This window comes from Oryctolagus cuniculus, chromosome 11 (genome assembly GCF_051225735.1).
Source record: "Oryctolagus cuniculus isolate XC-2025 breed Fujian yellow rabbit chromosome 11, ASM5122573v1, whole genome shotgun sequence".
Lineage (NCBI taxonomy): Eukaryota > Metazoa > Chordata > Mammalia > Lagomorpha > Leporidae > Oryctolagus > Oryctolagus cuniculus.
The window spans coordinates 120,877,882-120,893,557 of record NC_142877.1 but is presented as its reverse complement, the minus strand read 5'-3'; the positions used below and the strand labels follow the sequence as shown (position 1 = coordinate 120,893,557).

The 15,676-nt window shown below is 47.2% G+C and overlaps 1 protein-coding gene across 1 annotated transcript; it reads left to right on the top strand.

Moving 5' to 3' along the window:
• Positions 1-7,067: 7,067 nt before the first annotated feature.
• On the top strand, positions 7,068-14,703 carry LOC127485312 (polycystin family receptor for egg jelly). The gene is made up of 2 exons (XM_070053046.2): positions 7,068-10,742; positions 11,562-14,703. Exons 1-2 carry the CDS (start codon positions 7,182-7,184, stop codon positions 14,001-14,003), a joined length of 6,003 nt encoding a protein of 2,000 aa, XP_069909147.2. The 5' UTR covers positions 7,068-7,181; the 3' UTR covers positions 14,004-14,703.
• Positions 14,704-15,676: the final 973 nt, after the last annotated feature.

The window sequence follows — 15,676 nt, the reverse complement described above, 5'->3', positions numbered from 1 at the left end:
GTCACAAACTCAGAGTCAAGACTAGCTCATGTTCTGCCAGCACCGTGGCCTGTCCCCTCTGTTTCTCTGGACCCTCCTAACTGCTCACCTGTACCCTGCTTCCCACAGGGCAGAATCATACTTGTCAAATGAAAATCAGATCAGGCCGTCTCACTGCTCAAAGCCTCCGAAGGCTTCCCACCCCACAAGAGAGAATACTCAAATGTATGGGATCTGGCATTGTGGCCCAAAGGTTAAGTCTCCTCCCGCAACACCAGTATCCCATATGGACAAATGTTTCGAGTCCTGGCCATTCCACTTCTGATCCAGTTCCCTGCTAATGGCCTGGGAAAAGCAGTGGAAGATGGCCCAAGTGCTTGGACCCCTGCCACCCTCACGGGAGACCTGGAGTGTGGGGAGCAACTCGGACTAGACTAAGTTACTGGAATTAAGACTTATTCTATGCATCTGCTCTCCCACAATATGGCACTGGGAGAGAAGAAAACAGCTTCTACACAGCTGCCTCCAGTTCAGCCAATAAACTGTAGGACCTGCTCCTGATTGGAGGAGAGTAGCGTACTCGGCGTGTGGGCAGCCGAGCACGGATTGGCGGAGGAGGACTATATAGGAGGAGAGAGACGGCATGCACCAGGAACATCTAAGGGGAACATCTAAGGCGAACACCTGTGCAGCCCCCGAGAGAGCCGGCCGGCGGTGTGCCGCTCCCCTGCGGAAGTGGGGAATGTGGCCAGGGGGAACTGCCCTTCCACGGAGGTGGAAGGGACAGTAGCCAACCCGGGAAGAACCAGCAGCAAACCCGGGGAGGGCCGAGCAGACCAAAGAACAGCGCAGGGTCCTGTGTCGTTCCTCCACGAAGAGGGGGAGCGACACTGGAGCAAGCTTTTGGTTTTGGCCTGGCACAGCCCTGGCTGTTGCAGCCATCTTGATGAAAAGAGATTTAAGTCTCTCTCCTCTGTCTTTCCCTCTTGCCTTATAACTCTGAATTTCAAAGAAACAAATTTAAAAAAAAGTGTAGAATGGCTGACGCTAAATGAATTAATGGGAGGATGAAAGTAAAAAAAAAAAATTAGTGGTGAAAATGAGAAAACAGGGGGCCAGCCCTTTGGCTTAGTAGGTTAAGCCTCTGTCTAAGGCACCAGCATCCCATATGGGCACCGATTCAAGCCCCAGTTGCTCCACTTCAGACCATGCTCCCTACTAATGGAATGGCAAAGCAGGGGAAGATGGCCAAAGAGCATGGAAAAACCGTATGATTATCTCAATAGACGCAGAGAAAGCATTTGATAAAATACAACACCCTTTCATGATGAAAACTCTAAGCAAACTGGGTATGGAAGGAACATTCCTCAATACAATCAAAGCAGTTTATGAAAAACCCACGGCCAACATCCTATTGAAAGGGGAAAAGTTGGAAGCATTTCCACTGAGATCTGGTACTAGACAGGGATGCCCACTCTCACCACTGCTATTCAATATAGTTCTGGGAGTCTTAGCCAGAGCTATTAGGCAAGAAAAAGAAATTAAAGGGATACAAATTGGGAAGGAAGAACTCAAACTATCCCTCTTTGCAGATGATATGATTCTTTATTTAGGGGATCCAAAGAACTCTACTAAGAGACTATTGGAACTCATAGAAGAGTTTGGCAAAGTAGCAGGATATAAAATAAATGCACAAAAATCAACAGCCTTTGTATACACAGGCAATGCCACAGCTGAGGAAGAACTTCTAAGATCAATCCCATTCACAATAGCTACAAAAACAATCAAATACCTTGGAATAAACTTAACCAAGGACGTTAAAGATCTCTACGATGAAAATTACAAAACCTTAATGAAAGAAATAGGATACCAAGAAATGGAAAAATCTTCCATGCTCATGGATTGGAAGAATCAATATCATCAAAATGTCCATTCTCCCAAAAGCAATTTATAGATTCAATGCAATACCAATCAAGATACCGAAGACCTTCTTCTCAGATCTGGAAAAAATGATGCTGAAATTCATATGGAGACACAGGAGACCTTGAATAGCTAAAGCAATCTTGTACAACAAAAACAAAGCTGGAGGCATCACAATACTAGATTTCAGGACATACTACAGGGCAGTTGTTATCAAACAGCATGGTACTGGTACAGAAACAGATGGACAGACCAATGGAACAGAATAGAAACACCAGAAATCAATCCAAACATCTACAGCCAACTTATATTTGATCAAGGATCCAAAACCAATCCCTGGAGTAAGGACAGTCTATTCAACAAATGGTGCTGGGAAAATTGGATTTCTATGCGCAGAATCATGAAGGAAGACCCCTACCTTTCACCTTACACAAAAATTCACTCAACATGGATTAAAGACTTAAATCTACGACCCAACACCATCAAATTATTAGAGAACATTGGAGAAACCCTGCAAAATATAGGTACTGGCAAAGACTTCTTGGAAAAGACCCCAGAAGCACAGGCAGTCAAAGCCAAAATTAACATTTGGGATTGCATCAAATTGAGAAGTTTCTGTACTTCAAAAGAAACAGTCAGGAAAGTGAAAAGGCAACCGACAGAATGGGAAAAATATTTGCAAAGTATGCAACAGATAAAGGGTTGATAACCAGAATCTACAAGGAAATCAAGAAACTCCACAACATCAAAACAAGCAAGCCACTTAAGAGATGGGCCAAGGACCTCAACAGACATTTTTCAAAAGGGGAAATCCAAATGGCCAACAGGCACATGAAAAAATGTTCAAGATCACTAGCAATCAGGGAAATGCAAATCAAAACCACAATGAGGTTTCACCTCACCCCGGTTAGAATGGCTCATTCAGAAATCTACCAACAATAGATGCTGGAGAGGATGTAGGGAAAAAGGGACACTAACCCACTGTTGGTGGGAATGCAAACTGGTTAAGCCACCATGGAATTCAGTCTGGAGGTTCCTCAGAAACCTGAATATAACCCTACTATACAACCCAGCCATACCACTCCTTGGAATTTACCCAAAGGAAATTAAATAGGCAAACAAAAAAGCTGTCTGCACATTAATGTTTGTTGCAGCTCAATTCACAATAGCTAAGACCTGGAACCAACCCATATGCCCATCAGCAGTAGACTGGGGCCAGCGCTAATCCTCTGCCTTGCGGTGCTGGCACACCGGGTTCTAGTCCCAGTTGGGGCGCTGGATTCTGTCCGGGTTGCCCCTCTTCCAGGCCAGCTCTCTGCTGTGGCCCGGGAGTGCAGTGGAGGATGGCCCAAGTACTTGGGCCCTGCACCCCAAGGGAGACCAGGAGAAGCACCTGGCTCCTGCCATCGGGTCAGCGTGGTGCGCCGGCCGCGGAGGCCATTGGAGGGTGAACCAACGGCAAAGGAAGACCTTTCTCTCTGTCTCTCTCTCTCACTGTCCACTCTGCTTGTCAAAAAAAAAATCATAAGGAACAGTAGACTGGATAAAGAAATTATGGGACATGTACTCTATAGAATACTATACAGCAGTCAAAAACAATGAAATCTGGTCATTTGTAACAAGATGGAGGAATCTGGAAAACATTATGCTGAGTGAATTAAGCCAGTCCCAAAGGGACAAATATCATAGTTCTCCCTGATCGGCGACAATTAACTGAGCACCAAAGGGGAAACCTGTTGAAGTGAAATGGACACTATGAGAAACAGTGACTTGATCAGCCCTTGTCCTGACTGTTGATGTACAATGTAATACTTTATCCCTTTTAGTATTTTCTTTTTGTTCTAGTACTATTGGTTAAACTCTGTAATTAATACACAATTATTCTTAGGTGTTTAAATTTTAACTGAAAAGTGATCCCTGTTAAATATAAGAGTGGGAATAAGAGAGGGAGGAGATATACAATTTGGGACCTGCTCAATCGGACTTGCCCCAAATGATGGAATTAGAAACGTGCCAGGGGATTCCAATACAATCCCATCAAGGTGGCATGTACCAATGCCATCTCACTAGTCCAAGTGATCAATTTCAGTTCACAATTGATGACACTGATAGGTCTAAGAGTCAAAGGGATCACACAAACAAGACTAGTGTCTGCTAATACTAACTGATAGAATCAAAAAGGGAGAGAACGATCCAACATGGGAAGTGGGATACACAGCAGACTCATAGAATGGCAGATGTCCTAAATAACACTCTGGCCTCAGAATCAGCCCTTAAGGCATTTGGATATGGCTGAAGAGCCCATGAGAGTATTTTAGGCATGGAAAGCCAAGACACTCTGGAAAAAAAAAAAGAAAAAAGAAGACCTAAATGAAAGATCTCTGCGTGGGAGATCCCAGTGGAAAGAACGGGGCCATCAAAGAAGGAGGTACCTTTCTCTGAAGGGAGGAGAGAACTTCCACTTTGATTATGACCCTGTCAGAATAAGATCGAAGTCGGCAAACTCAAAAGGCTTCCATAGCCTTGGCAACTCATGACTAGAGTCTAGGGAGATTACTAATGCCATTAACAAGAGTGTCAAATTGTTAAATCAACAACAGGAGTCACTATGTACTTACTTCTCATGTGGGATCTGTCCTTAATGTGTTGTCCAATATGAAGTAATGCTATAACTAGTACTGAAACAGTATTTTACATTTTGTGTTTCTGTGTGGGTGCAAACTGATGAAATCTTTACTTAATATATACTAAATCGATCTTCTGTATATAAAGATAATTGAAAATGAATTTTGATGTAAATGGAATGGGAGAGGGAGCAGGAGACGGGAGGGGTGCGAGTAGGAGGGAAGTTATGGGGAGGAAAGCCATTGTAATCCATAAACTGTACTTCGGAAATTTATATTTACTAAATAAAAGTTAAAAAAAAGAGCTTGGGACCCTGTACCCACAAGGGAGACCCAGAAGAAGCTTCTGTCTCCTGGCTTTGGATCAGTCCAGCTCTGGTCATTGTGGCTTTTTTGATCCAGGGATATAAGATCTCTCTCTCTCTGTCTCTCCCTTTGTCTATAATTCTGCCTCTCAAATATTTAAATCCAGAAAAGAAAGAAACAGGGGCCAGCACTGTGGTGCTAATCTTTGAAAGAAATAAGAAATTAAAATTAAAATAAAAAAATCAAGCATTACACCTAAACCTAAGCCCAGGCCTGCACCCCAGGCATCCCATATTGGTGCTGGTTCAAGTCCTAGCTGCTCCACTTCTGATTCAGCTCCCTGCTAATGTGCCTGGGAAAGCAAAGGAAGATGGCCCAAGTCCTCGGGCCTCTGTGCCTATCTGGAGTTCTGGAAGAAACTCCAAAGCCTGGCCTTTCTCAGTCATTGCAGCCATTTGGGGGCTGAAACAACAGATGGGAGATCTCTCTCTCTCTCTCTCTCACCGCCTTTCAAATAAATAAACTAAACTTTTAAAAAATAAGAAATGAAAATTAAAATAAGAAAATCAACTGGTAGACTAGAGCCAAACCTAAGCCTATCAATCAGTACTTTAAATGGTGGTGCTATCAATCCTCCAAAGGTTGATTGGGTGAAAAACTATAACTCTAATAAATGTTGTCCACAAAAGGCCATGTTAAATGTAAAGGCATAAATATGTTGAAAGAAAATTAATGAAAAGACATTATATATATATATATATATATATGAGTGTGTGTGTGTGTGTGTGTGTGTATAAAAATATCTCCAATCTAACCAGAATGCATAAGAGAGCAAGTGTGGTTCTTTCACTATCTGGTAAAAAAGAGTTTGAAACCAAGATTATTATCAAGATAGAAATAATTAAGGGAAATTCACCAGGAAGACATAACCACAAATATGTTACACATAACAGAGCCCCAAAGATGCAGCAAAAAGGGACAGGACTAAAGAACAAAGGAGACACCTTCACAATCACAGCAAGAAACCAGCCTGTCAGCAAATAACAGACAAAACCCAGAAAAGACGGAGTCTGAGCAACACTACCAGCTACCTCCCCTAACTGAACCCTCCAATTTATAACATTCAAGCACACTTCAAAAAGGTCTTGGGGGGGCAGCTGTTTGGCCTAGTGGTTAAGACCCCCGCACTCTGGTAAGAGCCTGGTTTGAGTCCTGCCTTGGGCTCTTGACTCCAGAGTCCAGTGCAGACGCTGGGGGGCAAGAGTGATGGCTCACGTGGTTGGGTTCCTGCCACCCAAGTGGGACACCTGGATTGAGTCTCCAATCCCAGCCAGTGAGGGCATTTGGGGAGTGAACCAGTGGATGGGGCTCTCTCTAATAAACACACTTCGTAAAAAATTTCTTTGAATTGCTTTAAAGTATAAACATTTCTGAAGAATTCAAATGTGCATTGTCCGTGAACTTCCTGAAACCCCTTCTTCCCAGCAAAGCTAGAATCAACATGAATGATGTGAGCCTTCACCCTTAGAGACCAGAAGAGGCCGAGCCCAGTAAACCCGAGTCTGGCCTCACAGCCCCTCTGATTTCCAGTTTCCTAACTGGTTTGCCCCGGTGAAACGAGTCTGTCAAAGACAGAACAAAGAGGGCCCTTCAGTAATGAGGCTTAATCTAGCTGGGAACCCTGCCTGAGCTAGAAAGCAAGTGTGGTCACGAAAGAGACGTGAAGACTTTGGCTGATTCCTCAGGAGCCCAGCAGGCCTGGTGCCAGGTGGCTGGAGCACCTGTGCCGCCCTCAGGCGTGTGGGCCCCGAGAGGGCGCTTCTTTCTGCCTGTGAGTCAGGGCCAAACGGCGGGAAAGGGACACAGGAAGCCGGAACGAGCTCCTCACACAGCAAACGCTGTTCTTAAAGGACCTCCTCCAGGCTTTCCAGGGGTACAAACCCCAGTCACGTCCTCTCCACAGCTTCCTGCGTCTGAAGAAGCACCCCCACCCCGCTGCTCTCCCTCTGCTGTTCCCTAAAAACTGCCTCCATCTTCATCTGCCTCCCACTTCCTGGGAACCCCGGGTTCACGCTCGGTGCGACGCTGGGAGTGGGAACCCGCGCAGGGGGCTTCTACTCATGGGTCCACACTCGGTGGGAACAGAGGTGGGGTCTCCCACCCGCTGGACCCACCAAGGCCCGGTCCCTTTGGTAGGGACCCGCGCTGCCCCGGGACCTCCGGCGACCCAGGCGCCTGCGCAGGCTCCTTGTTCCCAGGACGGCCTCCGCAACTGGGACCCCTGGGCCCCCGACCGCGCGAGCCCACGGCCGTTGGGCCACCCCGCGACCATCGGCTCCCAAGGGCGGCGCCATGCGGGCTGGGCCAGCGGTCCTCCTCCTCAGCCTGGGCCTGGGCCTGGGCCTGGGCGGCCTGCCACCGGCTCCAGCTCCGGCTCCGCGCCAGTCCAGCACCGCCGGCCCCGGGTGGCCGGCCCCGCCATGCGGCCACTTCCACGGAGGCGCCCTCCGCGGACGCCACGCCCGCCTCAGCCTGCGACGCCTCCCGGCCCCGGGGGGCGGCGCCCTCCTGAGCCGCAGCCGCGGCCTCTGCTTCTCCGGTGCCCCGCGGCGCGCGGCCGCGCCTGGCTGGTACCGCCTCAGCGTGCGGGTCCGGCGCCGCACCCGTCGCTGCCTGCCGGGACTCGCGGCGCCGCCGCCCGTCGCCCTGCACCTGGCAGCGCCCGGGGGCCGCCTGGCCCTGGCCTGGTTCCTGCTGCTGCCGCTGCCCCTGAGGCGCCCGCTGGGGCCCCTGGCCTGGACCTTCCAGCTGGGGCTGCTGGGGCCTGGGGACGCCCGCCCGGCCCGCCACGCCGCCCGGGCCCAGCGCTTAAAGCCTCGCTCGGTCCTGCCTGCGCTCCCGCGCGCCCACACCGGCTTTGTGGCGCAAACGCGGTATCCCACAGATGGGCCGGTGCCTGTTGTCTTGCAAGCCGTGAATTCGTCCAGCCAAGTCATAGTGCAGTCTTCCTGTCCGATGGATTTCTGCGTAATCTATCAGGTGAGGATCAACAGGGACGCAGGCGTTACTGCTGTGCGCTTGACCAGGAATGAAGGGGACACCCTCAACGCCACCATCAACATGGACTGCCCATCATATCGATCCATGGACCAAAGATGGCTGGTGTTCTCGGTGCTTGCAGAGGGCGATGTGCCCGACTGGAATCAGCCTTTGGATGTGCCTCAGTTGCCAATAGGAAGCCGCCCCACCATCATCCACATCCCCCCTGCGTCCCTATCTTGGGGGGTGTACTTGTTTAATTTCTCAGTGACCATCACCACGCTATATCCCATTATGTCTAGAATCCGAGACTCAGACTCGATCTATATCTGGATCCTAAGAAGCCCCCTGGTCGCTGTTCTTGGTGGAGACGCCAATATCACATCTAATTATAAAGATGAGGTGATTCTGGATGGAAGCATGTCCTCTGACCCGGAAGAAAACATCAAATTGCAGGGGCTCCGTTTTATCTGGTACTGTACCACAAATAAAAAAAACTACGCTAGAGATCGAATACAAGTGGCAAGCAAGGACGTGTGTCACCCAGACCAGGCTGATCTGAGGTGGCCACAGGCTTCTAACCCTGTGCTAACACTTTCCCCAGGAACGCTTCAAGGGGGCCGTGAATATTTCTTCAGAATGGCGATACAGAAGGGTGGCCGAAGAGCATTTTCTGATAAAACGGTAAATGTGCTCCAAGGACCACCTCCTTTGGCACACATTTCATGTATTGAGAATTGTGGCAGCAATTTAATTGTATCAGATCGGTTTTCTTTGTACCTAAATTGCACGGACTGTGTAAGCAGTGACTTCTATAACTGGTCAATTGTGTCTGAGTCAGGAGCTGAGATGCCACTTGATTGGATGGGGCAAACTGTAACAGGGAGAAATGGTGCTTATTTGTCTGCAAAAGCTTTTGCCTTCAGTCATTGTTTGGAAGCAAATTACTGGGTTTCTGTGCAAGTAACCAGTTGGGGTGGGAAGACCCTGGAATTCAAGCATCCCATTATTCTTAACCATGGTCCTCAAACAGGAGAATGCACAGTGAAACCAGCTAAAGGAATTGCATTTGTTACTAAATTTGTTGTCCGGTGTAGCAATTTCACAGATAAGCACACCCCCCTTACATATAAAATGATAGTTTCTGATTTGGAAGGCATTGCAGAAATCAGTTCAGTAAAAGAGAACACCTTGGGGCCCATCTTGCACTTTGGGAGAGACTTTACCACACCCCCTTCCTTTCTCCCTGTTGGTGTGTCAGCTGATGGTTACAAACTGAGGATATTTGTTCAGGTTTATGACTCTCTAGGAGCTTTTTCTCAGGTGACTTTGGGCGCCACTGTAGAGCCTCCCACTAGTAAAAACTCATCCAAGATGGTGTTGGATCAGTTACTCAATTCTACCATGGGACCAAATTCATCGCTATCTGTTCTGCTTCGAGACCAGAAATTTTTATCCTCAGGTTACTTAATGTATGTAGTGGGTTCTGTTTTGAATAGCATGAAAACTGAATCAACTCTCCAGGGTGACAAAGCCAGGCTCCGAGAACACCTTGTCAATCAGTCTTCTGTTCTCCCAGTGAGCACTTTGGAGGAAATCAACCAGGTAGTCGTGACTGTTACCAAATTAACCCAGAAAGCCTCTGAATTCACTCGAACTGCCCAGAAAAGTGCCACAGTGAGGATGTGGCAAGCAAATAAAGGCCTACAAGAGTATCGACGGAAAGATAAACACTTTAGCTGTGAACAAATAGAAATCATAGGCTCTGGAATATTAACAAGTTTGTCTAATATCCTGAAACAGATTGCTCCTCACAAAGTGGTGGAAGATCCTTTCCACCTAGCAGAATCACTGGCAGACACCATACTGGCTTGTATGGTGCCAGGGAATAAAACAGCAATGAAGAGCGCCAGCATTAACATGTTTTTGGAGAAAGCTGAGAAGCAGAATGTGACCCAGGTCTTCAGAAACAAGAAAGACTGCCCAAACTGTTTTCAGGCAACACTCAATGGGAGCACAGTTCCTGGTCTGCCCGCAAAGGCTGTAGTTTCTACAATGTTTTGTGAGTTTGCAGACGACCCCTTTCCTTGGTTACATCATCCAGAAAAAATTTCAACCCAGGTGGTTGGTTTCAGAATGTATGGAGCTGCTGAAAATGGGGATGCGATAGAGATCACGCCCAGTGTGGTGGACGTGTACCTCAACAGGAAAAACTTGACTTTTGCAGCTTTTAATCTCACAGTGGGACCCGAGGAGGTCAGCGAGTCCTCGAAGAAGACAACAGGGGGGTTTAGCTTTGAAGTGGACCACAGAGAAGTTACGGAGGTGCTGGTCCACATTGTGACAGAAGTGACTGTGTTGTTCAAGGTGCTGGTGTACGCAGGCAGTCGGGTCACCCCCACTGGTCTGGTCACAACCTTCCTCGTGCCTTATGACATCCCTCCGATTGCCAACCAGAGTGACCAGTTTGACCCTGACTGTGCAGTTAAGGAGGCCCGTGTGATCTGCCTCCCAGTGTCCCTGCTGCAAGTCATAGCTCAGCATAGCCAGTCGCCCACATGTGCCATAATCATGATGCTGGAGGCACCTCGTTTCGTCCAGAAGCCCAATAACAAGCTTGTGAAAATTTTTCTTTTCAGTGCCCACTGCCTGGGTATGTACCAGATCCAGAGTGACTGGAGAGAAGATTACTGTAGCCTCGGTGAGAGGACCACCTGGCAGAGAGTGCACTGTGTCTGCAAGAAAATGGGGAGGATCAAGCGGCACCTGAGGATAAGTGAGCTAGCCAAGACTGACTTGCATACCCACTACTTGACATCCAATGTCACTGTGTTCCCTAATCCTGTGGATCTGTGGTTAAAGACCACAAAGAATGTGAGTCAAAACCCTGTGACCCTTTTCAATGTGGTTTTTATATTGCTCATATACATCATCCTAGCTTTCTGGGCCCTGCACAGGGATGAAATGGATGAGTTTGTTCACCACCATATCATAGTTCTATCTGATAATGATCCTTATGATAAAATATGCTACCTGGTCACTGTTTTCACAGGAAGTCGATGGGGATCTGGGACCAGGTCCAATGTCTTTATTCAGCTTATTGGAACAGAGGGTGCCAGTAGTACACATTGTTTAAGCCACCCTAGTTTTACCACTCTGTACCGGGGAAGCATCAACACTTTCCTCCTAACAACTAAAAGTGACCTGGGGGACATCCATTCCATTCGTGTCTGGCACAACAATGAAGGCACATCGCCTAGCTGGTATTTAAGTCGAATCAAGGTGGAAAATTTATTCAGCAGACATATCTGGCTTTTCATGTGCAGGATCTGGCTTTCTGTAGACACCACTACGGACAGGACGTTTCAGGTTACCCAACCAGACCAGCCTCTGAGAAAAAAGGACTTCTTTCTGATTGATATTTCTAATAGGCTAGGGAGAAACCACTTGTGGTTCTCTATTTTTGCTAGTGTTGTTTCTAAATCATTCAACAGGCTCCAAATGTTGTCCTGTTGTTTAGCATTGCTGCTAAGTGCTCTCTTCTGCAACATTATGTTCTTTAATCTAACAAAAGAGGAAGAAACATTGTCAAATGAGTTGCGTTACTTCAGATCAATGTCCATAGGGATTATAAGTACCCTAATTACAGTCCCTTTGGTATTATTAATAACAATTCTGTTCATCAATTCTCAGAGGAAACATCAGGTGGATCTAGATAAGGTAGCTCCTCGCATGCATCCTGTTATGTCAGAAGAGAGTGCTTACTGGGATGATCGTTTGAACAAGTGGCATGTTCATGAGACTGCTGAGGAAGGCTCCAAGAAGCCTGTCAAGCTTGCATCCCACGAGAAGACCAAAACCCAGACAGAGCCCACATCCAAGAGGAAGCCTGCACGACCCAAGGCTTCTGCAAAGGCAACCTTGAAATCTGTATCCAGGCATGTGACAGAAGAAACCAAGGACGCTAAGGTCCATCCAGCCAATAAAAACTTCAGTAACAAAAATGTAGCAGAAAATGAAGATGTTTATACCGGAGCAACTTCTTCCGAAGAAGAAGAACAACTTGAAAAAAAGCCGCAGATGGTACTGCCTCCGTGGTGTCTGTACATAGCATGGTTCTTGGTGTTTGCCACTTCCAGCATATCTGCCTTCTTTATCATCTTTTACGGACTGAATTATAGCTACAACAAGTCGATAGAATGGCTCTTTGCCTCTTTTTGTTCATTCCTTATGTCAGTTTTTGTGGAACAGCCATGTAAAATTATACTGGTGTCAGGCCTCCGAACAATGTGGCCGAAGTATTGTAAAAACATCCCGTGGTCCACCAAGTATCGTTACATTCAGTTGCTGCTCCCCAGCACAAGAATGAATCCAGATGAGAGGAAGAAGCTGCACGAGCACATCGTTAAAATCCAAGGGTCCAGGATGTACCAACCCCTGACAGAAGATGAAATCAGAATATTCCAAAGGAAGAAGAGGATCAAGAGGAGGGCCTTCCTGTTTCTGAGTTACATCCTCATCCACTTTATCTTCCTAGTCCTTCTGTTGCTGCTCATTGTCCTGCTGCGTCACACCGACAGCTTCTACTACAACCAGTTTATTCGTGATCGCTTCTCTGTGGACCTGGCTTCTGTGACGAAGCTGGAGGACATCTACAGGTGGCTCGAGAGCGTGCTGGTGCCTTTGTTCCACAATGACCAGAATCCAACATTTCTCCTTGACAGCTCGTCCAAAATCCTTGGCCTTCCACTCATGAGGCAAGTGAGAGCAAAATCCGGTGAGAAGATGTGCCTGCCTGCCGCAAACTTCGTGCAGAACAGCAACATAAAAGAAATCCGTTGTCGTCCCCAATATGGCGTTGACCCAGAAGACACAAAAAACTATTCTAGCTTTTGGAATGAAGTGACCAAGCGGCAGACAGGCAAGAACACCACCGGGTTTACTTACAAGCCGCAGGGAAAGCGATGGGTGTACTATTCCTATGGGCTGTTACATACCTATGGAGGAGGGGGCTATGTGTTCTATTTTTTTCCATCAGAGCAGCTGTTTAATTCCACAGTGAGGCTCAGAGAACTCCAAGGAAGCAGTTGGCTTGATGAGAAGACATGGGCTGTGGTTTTGGAACTAACGACTTTTAATCCCGACGTGAACCTGTTCTGTAGCATTTCTGTCCTGTTTGAGGTCTCTCAGTTAGGAGTTGTCAACACGAGCATATCTATGCACTCGTTCTCACTTGCTGATTTTGACCGGAAAACTTCAACAGAAATTTACTTGTATGTGGCCATTCTCATTTTTTTCTTAGCCTACATTATTGACGAATTCTATGTCATTATACAAGAAAGAGCCTCCTACGTGCAAAGTGTGTACAATCTACTCAACTTGGCTTTAAAATGCATATTTACTGTGTTGATTGTGCTGTTTCTCAGGAAGCATTTCTTGGCCACAGCTGTGACTCAGTTCTACTTGTCGAACCCCGAAGACTTCATTCCCTTTCATGCGGTTTCTCAAGTAGATCACACTATGAGGATAACTTTGGCTTTCCTGTTATTTCTGACAATTTTGAAGACCCTCAGATATTCCAGAGCCTTCTATGACGTACGCCTGGCTCAGAAGGCCATCCAGATCGCACTTCCCGGCATCTTCCACATGGCATTTGTGGTGTCCATTTATTTCTTTGTGTACATGGCTTTTGGTTACCTCGTATTTGGTCAGCACGAATGGAATTACAACCACTTGATTCACGCCACTCAGACGATATTCTCATATTGCGTCTCAGCTTTTCAAAACACTGAGTTTTCCCATAACAGGGTTCTTGGGGTCCTGTTCCTCTCATCTTTCATGCTGGTTATGATTTGCATCTTGATCAACTTATTCCAGGCAGTGATCTTGTCTGCTTATGAGGAAATGAAGCAGCCAGTATATGAGGAACCATCAGACGAAGTGGAAGCTATGACCTACCTGTGTCGCAGGCTGAGGACTATGTGCGGCTTAATGACCCCCAAATCAACGGCCAAAGATGAGCCCGAGTTCTTCTCCGACATGCTATATGGACAGCCTGAGAAGAAGAGCCAGCGGTACCTGGGGCTGAAGACCAGAAACATTACTGGGAAGAAGAAGGTGTACCTGGTGATTTGATTGATGGCAGTTTTAATAGTGTCTAACAATGACTTTCTCCCCAAATGCTAAGCATGTGGGATCAAGATTAGGAATACTTATTGGCCTGCTCATGCTCTTGACCCATCTCCTTCACTCTGCACTCCTGTTATATATGGAAGAATCCCCACACTTTGCCTCTGCTTTAGGGAACGTGAAATGGGATACACTGTAGCATCTGGGAGACTTCTAACATTCAGTGGAGTCTTGGATTGGCTTCTGTTTTTGAGGTGAGTTCCATGACTCCTGCTATTGGTAATCCTCCTTTCTTTGGAGCTTGAAACAGTATAGAGGAAGTAGAACCACTGGTTTTGTGACCAGATTTGGGGGTGAGAGCTTATGACCTGACCCAGTGTGGACCAGGCTCCAACTAGTGGCTTCTATGTGACCTAGGCTGCTTGAAAGAGTCTCTGACTGGCCTATCTAGGATTCCCCTTTGTGGACCATGGCTATGGAGCTCTGTTCCCACAGTTCCTGCCTGGTCAGGCTAGAGGTGTCTTGAGGACAGTCCTAGAGCTTCCTTTGGTACTTGAGAATGCAGGGATGGAAGCCAGATCAGAACCCTGAAGCTTCCCATTCACCCCTCAAGGCGACTGCCAGTTAAAGTAAAATCCAGATAGAGTTCTTGTGCAAAAACGTTTGTATGAGTTGATATTGAAATACAGAAAATCTTGTATATGTAGCAGGTTGTGTGCATTTGGTTATTTGTGCATGGCAGATTATTTACAAAGAAGGAAAAATTGGTTAATCATTTAAGAGATAAAAGGGTTCTGTCCAGAGCATAGCTTCATTATACAGCACCTTTCTGTAACAAGACTTCTGCACAGATGGAGAAAAAGTGTAAACTTGGGGCCAAAGGATTCACAGAACAAATGGGTCAAAAGTCAAGTGCAGGCACAGCTAAACAGGCCTGCCTTTGGGCTGCTACTGACAGGGAGGCAGACTCCTGTGGTCAGTGGCTGGGTGTGCCCTGGCACTCTCCCCTACTTCAGCATCACCTATATTCTCTGACCCTCTACAAGGGCATAAATTTGCTCAAGGTTACAACAGTTGGCTTCCCTTCCCAGGAGGGAAGCACGAAGTGTTGGGGAGAAGAGTTCCCACCTAGGAGGCCAGCTACCATGTTGATGGGGAGCTGTGTAGCACTTGAGAGTTCCTGAAGATGAAGGGAGGCTCAGGTCATAAACACGCACCCACGTGGGCAGTTGTAGCCAGAGAGGCTCCAGGGAACTGCTGAGGCCCAGGGAATGGGAGAAGCCAGGAAGGGGACCAGGACAAACTGATGACTGTCAGATGAGGACTGGGGGCAACAGCTAACAGTCTTCCTGCGAGTCCAGATTCTCAGCTTCAAGGTGAAATGGAAATGTGGCCGAGCTGCGAGATTTCTTCTATGCACATGAGAAGTCAAGAGAGTATCAGGACCCGCAACAGCTTCTGCAAGTGCTTCAGGAAGTCTTTGTTCAACTGTTTTTCCAGGGATGGGGCAGGTGTAGTCCAGAACACCTGGCTGCAGTCCAAGGAATTCTTGGGCTTGTTTCCCATCTAGCTCCCGATTAACTCCCTGGGGTTGCATTTTACATGCAGGGCTCTCTCTCCCTCCATAACCTCACCAAACAAAGAACTGGCCCTTGCTCCTCCTCAAGCTATTTTGTTAT